Source organism: Colias croceus, chromosome 6, assembly GCF_905220415.1.
Source record: "Colias croceus chromosome 6, ilColCroc2.1".
Classification (NCBI taxonomy): Eukaryota; Metazoa; Arthropoda; class Insecta; order Lepidoptera; family Pieridae; genus Colias; species Colias croceus.
Window position 1 is genome coordinate 6,372,317 of NC_059542.1, and position 6,926 is coordinate 6,379,242.

A 6,926-nucleotide genomic window follows, 5' to 3' on the forward strand; every position below is an offset into this window, starting at 1 on the left:
CCCACTACGGGGACACGGGACTTCACACACATTATTTCGTTGTTCCTTAACAATTTTTATCTGGTCTTAAAATTATATCGATATTTATGTTAGCTACGTTTGTATGAAACATAAACAATAAACATATTATTATAACAACCTGATGTAAAAATCTTGTCAATAAAAATAATCTACTTCATTTCGCTGCTATTATGTCTCTGAAATGAGTGTTTTAATTTTTATTTATTTGAATATTAGTGCACGATGGCTATTGTCATGGTCTGAGGACGTTGCTTAGATTCGCTAGAATTTACACGAGTATAATCCAATTCAAAGCCTGTCCGTAAAAGCTGTATGTAAAGTGCTTGAAACATTTCTATAAATAATAGGCCACGTTTATAATGGTAGAAAATTTTTTAATCATGTGTTGTATTATTTCTATATTATATTGTGAGTCTTTTAAAGTTACGTTAATGTGAATACAAAAAGCTTATTATTTGGAAATAATTTCCATTTAATATGGAAATAGGGTTAACAAGAATAATACCAACTAAACAAACCAAATATAATTTAATATAGAGATACTTCGTGATTAACAAGTTCAATTACATTTATATAACTTAATGACTAAACCTTTATCGTGTCAACATCACAGAATCGTGACGTGATATCACATTTTTATTAAACTTTTACTCAATGCGTATGTAATAATAACACCCGTACCAAAGTGATTCACGCTTCATAGAAGTAAATCACAAGATAATTTTACAAAAAATAGTGCTCGCGAATTTTTTTACAATATTAATCATTTATTTATGCAGAAATAGTCGTTGAGGTAATTTCTTCAGGTACTGTAGTCGGACCAGTGGTCAATTGTTCATTTTCGGTCGATTGTTGTTGACCTTCAGTTGAAACATTTTGTTCGTTTGATTCTGTTGATGCTGGTTGTTCAGTATTTGCGGCAATGGTTGAAGTAGGTTCTGCTTCTGAAGCGACTGTTGAACTTGGCTGTTCATCTACAGCTGCGGTTGTAGATTCCTGTTCAGGTATGGAGGTGGATACTGACGATTCCAAATCTTTTTGTGGTAGAGAAGTAGTAGTAACATCATTTTCTTGTGTTACAGCTTCAGGTACTGTTGAAGAAGCAGGTATAGTGGAAGATTCCTCACTGGGCGTTGAATTTGCTATTTCTTCGGTAGGACCTACTGAAGATGCCTCCGCATTTTCTGAAGCAGGTGTAGATAAGATTTCACTTGCAGAAGTAGCAACGGATGCATCGCTCAACTCAACAGGTGCTGCCTTGGTTGTCTCTGCGATAGAAGAAGGGCTGGCAGGTGCAGATTCAGTATTTGCTTTTGTCTCAGATAGCTGTTCATTAGGTTTTGGTGACGATTCAACGGTCTTGCTTTCTGATAGTGCTGATTGAGAAACAATAGCAGGTGTAGCTTCTAACTTTGATATTTTTAGTACAGAAGCAGATTCTGCACTATCGCTCTTTAGTGCACGACCAGACTTTTCCGCTGAATGGGATGATACTGAAGAAATTCCTGGTACTCTTGGTATGTGATCGCCAATGGGTTGGAAGCCATTTTCATCAGCTATATACCTGTAATAGTAATAAATCATTTTTATAAACATATTATAAAATAGTGCAACGTTCCTAATGTCTAAAAATAATGTGAAGACCATAATAAAATATGAGACTAGGTCATGTGATGACTATTAATAAACTAATTTTTATAAATATGATTGATATACAATGATGACCATTATTACTATGGTACTTAAATATTAAAATCATTAAAAATATCAATTCTTCATTGTTCTGATCATGCAAAATACTGAAATAATATCATACCAAAAACGATATTTATTTATTAGAGCACACTTGGTTTTAAAACAGATTCAAATATCACAAAGTGGTTTCATTTAACATCAGCTGCCATATTTATTAACACATACAGTAAGTGTTAAATTTATCGTATTGTCCTTGATTTGAAATTCATTTAATTCGGAACTGAGATATGTTTAACGCAAAACAATATGGTTAAGGTATGAAAGGGAATTCATTGGATCAATCTACAGGTGTTCAGGGGTCATTTAGTCATTAGGTCAATTACCACATTAATAAAACTTTAAATTGGATTCATAAATATTTTTGTTCTTATTATTGTACACCGCATATTGATAAAATTTTATATAATTATAATCAGGCACCTAATGATATATTCATTGATTTTTATAAAATTTTCCACATAATTAGAACATTATGGTAATTTGTGTTAAAATGAACCTTGTCAACAATGCCCTATCATATTGAACTTTAAACTTTTATTCAAATCCTGTTTTCGTAAATTTGTAATTTAAGTATTTTGTTTTTTAACTAATAGTATATTAAATTTTAATGCTATTCAAATTACAATAAACCGATATATCAATACCTACGGCTCTTTTTTTTAGTTTTTTAAGGTACAAGGAAACCTTCTTTGTACCTAAACTTATGGGGAGAAAACACGAGAAATAGGGTATCTGCTCGGGCAGCTAGTACTATATATTGTTAGTCTTATAAGTAAATCTTACGTCACAGTGATGACAGTTCCATCAGGAGCAGTGTATGAGTAGGAGCCTCTTTGGACGTGAATCTCATTGCTTTCATCGCTCTCACCGCCCTCGTTGCTGCTCGCGGACCGCCCTTCAAGTTTCGGCAGAACTTTCTCGTAGGCGGTCTCTTCGCGTTTGATGCCGTTACCGGTTTCATAGCTGAGTGAAATGTTTACTGTTACTCGTGTTTTTTATAGGAATATATGCTTATGTTTGTTTATGGTTGTAATAAAAATTGGGTTAGCAATGTTTGTTAGTTTAAAAATTTATGTCTATGAGTGTTATACTCTGAGTTTTATTGAAGACAAACATTTTTACAATCCTTCATGACTAAACATTATAACAGAAGTCTTTCCAGCGTCAAATATAAATATTTTTAATAAATTATTGTTTTCTGCTCTTATGCATTTATAAATTTCATCTAATATTTTGGAAATAAAAATAAAATTAATAGAAGATGTCATGGGAAAAAATTTAATTAAGGATTTCAGGATAATTAAATATAATCTATATTTAAGAAGACTGGATTGTATCCCAATATTGGTAGTGACTTAATAAATACCTGAACTTGTATGTTCCATTAGCGTCCAATTCATCCGATTGTGAAACTATGGGAATAACCGTGGGTTGTTGTTTTTCGAGAGGAACAACATCGACAGGCGGGGCCGCAAAGACGCAAGCTGCCGCCCAACTTAAAAACACTATTTTGCTAAACATTCTTATTAAGTAGTGATCACTTCCCAAAAAACACTAATGAATGATACTTCCAGACTTCATGACGACTTATATGTAAGATTCGTCTATTTACACTATCCTCCCCCCGCCTTCCGGTGGAGCCTTAGCGTACGCTAAGTACTTCAACCTTAACGGTTGACTGATGTATTCTTCGAAAAATTGCACAATCGTCGAGGTGTCAATATATGACATGAAGGGTGACGATCGCCTGTGATCTAACCGGTACTTGTCACGAGGTTCATCAGTTTTAGCTGAATCGTGGATACTTAAGCTTTCGTTGATCCATGAAGACTAAACAAACTGATCTTGAAAAAAGTATTATTCTTTTGTTGATATTGCTGTAAATGTGGGTATGTTTCAAAATTTTGACTGCTTGTTTACGAAACTACAATTATCTAAGCATATTTTTTATCTGTTGAATCCCTTAATTAATGTGAGAAAACACGATTGTATTAAAATTAGAGTAAAAAGCGCTCATGCATGTCATAGTGAAGTAAATAATGGGGTTTGCAGTAAGTTTATGTAAATTGATTAAGTATAACATCACTTCCGTGATCTTAATCTGGCTATTATGTTGTTGTCATCATGAATATTATTACATAATATTGTAATAGATGGATAAAAAATAAAGTTTTTAATCTTGTTTGACTAGTGTTTCGACTCTATACGAAGCCATAGCATACTGACTCATCTTCATTGTCATTTCAAACGTGTATTCGATGCGTTGTACTGCTATAAATAATTACCAAATAAATTAATTATTCAAAATAATGTTTGTGTGCAAATTTGTTTTGCTTGGGACACTAATTGTAAATATTGTTTTAAGTGAGGAAATCGATGATGATATTCGTGTAAACGTGCATCGGCCTAAACAGTTACCTACCTATGCACACAATCATCCACCTCTGTTTGATTCAACTGACGACATTTTTGTTGGACAGAAAGAAGTAGTGCGAGTAGAAAAATCACTAGAATCGACGCAAGACCCCGTTGATCGCAGTGAACCTGAAATTGGTGCTGTATATTTAAATAACCAGCCAGCCAGCGAGAATTTATCAAATACCGCAAATAATAAAACAAGGAGACGAAAACTAAAAAGACGTCTGCAAAGCAATAACAATGCTACGCCTAACAATGGTATAACAAGAAGCAATCTTAAAACAGAAAATCTAAACAAAGTAAATATTATTACTACTCCTACACCAGCATTATTAGAAACAGTTAAAACCACTCCAACACCTGGTCGTGATGTAACACTTTTTCCGAAGCGTCCCATAGAAGATAGTAAAAGGATAGAGTTTCAGAGGCAATCTCGAATTCGAGTCCCCGCTATCAAAATACTGGACTCTGAAAACTTTGTGTATTCGCACACTGGCAACTTCCATTACAGGTTAATTATTATTTTGTATTTATTAGAAAAGTTTTGTTACTTTATCATTTACCTAGACCCTAGTTTATTTCTTTATTGTGATAATAGTATATTTTACCGTACCTATTACATTTCTTTCAGCTATGATTCATCCGATGGAACGAAGGTGTCTAGCAGAGGAAAGTTACGCAATGTTAAGGAAGGCACTGGAGAAGTTGTAGAAGGGAATGTTTTCTACACGGTAATATTTTATCACTGCTTATCATAAAAATATATCGTTAGCAAAAAAAGGATTAAGAAAGGAAATGACAAAATATTCCTCTCAGATAAGTTATATAATAAGCCACCTAAATGAATACCAAAAATTTTGTCACTAATAAAAGTTAGGATATAGCCATACAATTCAGTCTTCAACGCTAAGTAAGAAATCCTCAACATTTTATAAAGCAAGGGCTAAAACATGTATTATATTTCAGGATCAAGAAGGAAATGACTTCAGTCTATCGTACACCGCCGACGAGAATGGATATAGACCAGTAGGCGCCCACCTTCCCACCCCGCCGCCAATCCCGCCAGCAATAGCTCGGGCCCTTCGCTACTTGGCGACTAAGAAACCCGATGACGTCACTGAACTTCCAGAAAAGAAAACTCGAGTATAAAATAAACTACGGATTAGATAACGCATATGAATTGCGCTTAATAATAGGAAGAATAACATTCTAAGGCTTTAAATTATGTAGCTTAGCTAACCTATATGATAAGAAGTGATACGTTAACTAAAATAAATAAAGTTTATATTATACGATATAAAATAAATAGAATTACATAAGATTTGTGTGTTTTACTTATTTATTTGCTAAATAATTAATATAATCCTGTATTGCATGATAAAATCATATTTTTTATTTGTATAAAATATAGTACTGTAGAGCATAATTAAGTGCAAAACTTATCCATAGATATTATTGATGACAAAAAATCACACTCATAATACATGTATAAAAATAACGTTGTATTTAATAATCTTTTAGATAAATATGCATGCTGAATTTAATGTACCTAGATATAGATAAATATACAACATGGAATACGTTAAAAACCAGAAAGGTGATCTAATAAATAAAAAAAACTCGAATTGATTTTCACTTGCATTGTATAAAATAATCTGAGCGCATTATTGGATTGGTATTTATGTATTATGATAAATGATGTTAATTAGATTGTCGTAGCACTAAAATAATGTTGACTTTGATGTTGAGGTTAGAAAAATATAGTTTATTTGGTAGATAATAATTATAATCTGTGGTCAATAATTCAAGCAATTGAATTTTGTATGCGTTGATTTGGTTTGCAATAGACTATTATTAACACGATTAATGTGTGTGACTATGTAAATTTATGATACTGCGCCTTTTCGCAGCCAATTTGTCGAGACAAATCTGTACAAATATTTTAACAATTAATTTTATGCAATTACATTGACCTTCATATGGACTTTGATAAAGAGCTTTTAGTGATTATCACAGGTGATTATAAAAATATTGTCATTTGTTCACATGTGGCTAGTTTGCATAGGTTAGTGTGCATTTCATAATTATATAATAGATATAATAGATGTAAGGCATTTAAAAGCATGCTAAATTATGTTTAAATGGACTGCGCAAATTCTGAATCTTCTACTTTTACACAAAGGAGCTTTTCGTTTGGTTAAAAATATTGACAAAAATGTTGGAAATTAAAAACTATTATATAAAGCTTTTGAATACAAAACTTAATATCATCTGTAGTTTATTATTCAACGAACTAGAGCGGATTATTAATTTTTGGTTTCCTCATATGTAAATGCAAAGTTCTAAGAAGACATTTGCGTATTTAATTTTAATTTTTACAAAAAAGTTCGTCAATCATTAAGACTTATATTTAAACTTAATCATTATCATGATGTTTTTGTATGTTCATTTTTCATTATCGTCGTAACTAGTAACGTGGCGATTATATTACACTAGCTTTCTACCTGTGGATTCACCCGCTTTGTCTAAGACCTAATAAATTATACACTAAAACCTTTCTCTTAAGTCATTCTAACGAATATAAAACCGCATCAAAATCGGTTGCATAGTTTTAAAGATTTAAGCATACAAATGGACATAGGGACAGAGTAAGCGACTTTGTTTAATACTATGTGGTGTGGATATGATGGTGTAAAATGCATATAGATTTACATTTGTCATATTATGGACTA

At 32.2% G+C, this 6,926-nt stretch overlaps 2 protein-coding genes across 3 annotated transcripts; one reads left to right on the forward strand and one right to left on the reverse strand.

Moving 5' to 3' along the window:
- Nucleotides 1-530: 530 nt before the first annotated feature.
- Nucleotides 531-3,348, reverse strand: LOC123692289 (cell wall protein RBR3-like). The gene is made up of 3 exons (XM_045637015.1): nt 3,143-3,348; nt 2,560-2,739; nt 531-1,585 (listed from the first exon to the last, which is right to left on the reverse strand). Exons 1-3 carry the CDS (start codon nt 3,295-3,297, stop codon nt 793-795), a joined length of 1,128 nt encoding a protein of 375 aa, XP_045492971.1. The 5' UTR covers nt 3,298-3,348; the 3' UTR covers nt 531-792.
- A 99-nt stretch (nt 3,349-3,447) lies between these two features.
- LOC123692291 lies at nt 3,448-5,477 on the forward strand. Of its 2 annotated transcripts, XM_045637018.1 has the most exons (4): nt 3,448-3,665; nt 4,257-4,705; nt 4,826-4,925; nt 5,161-5,477. In XM_045637018.1, exons 1-4 carry the CDS (start codon nt 3,660-3,662, stop codon nt 5,341-5,343), a joined length of 738 nt encoding a protein of 245 aa, XP_045492974.1. In that variant the 5' UTR covers nt 3,448-3,659; the 3' UTR covers nt 5,344-5,477. The 2 variants fall into 2 exon arrangements, with proteins under 2 accessions (XP_045492974.1, XP_045492973.1); XM_045637017.1 differs by lacking the exon at nt 3,448-3,665 and having other exon boundaries at nt 3,820-4,705.
- Nucleotides 5,478-6,926: the final 1,449 nt, after the last annotated feature.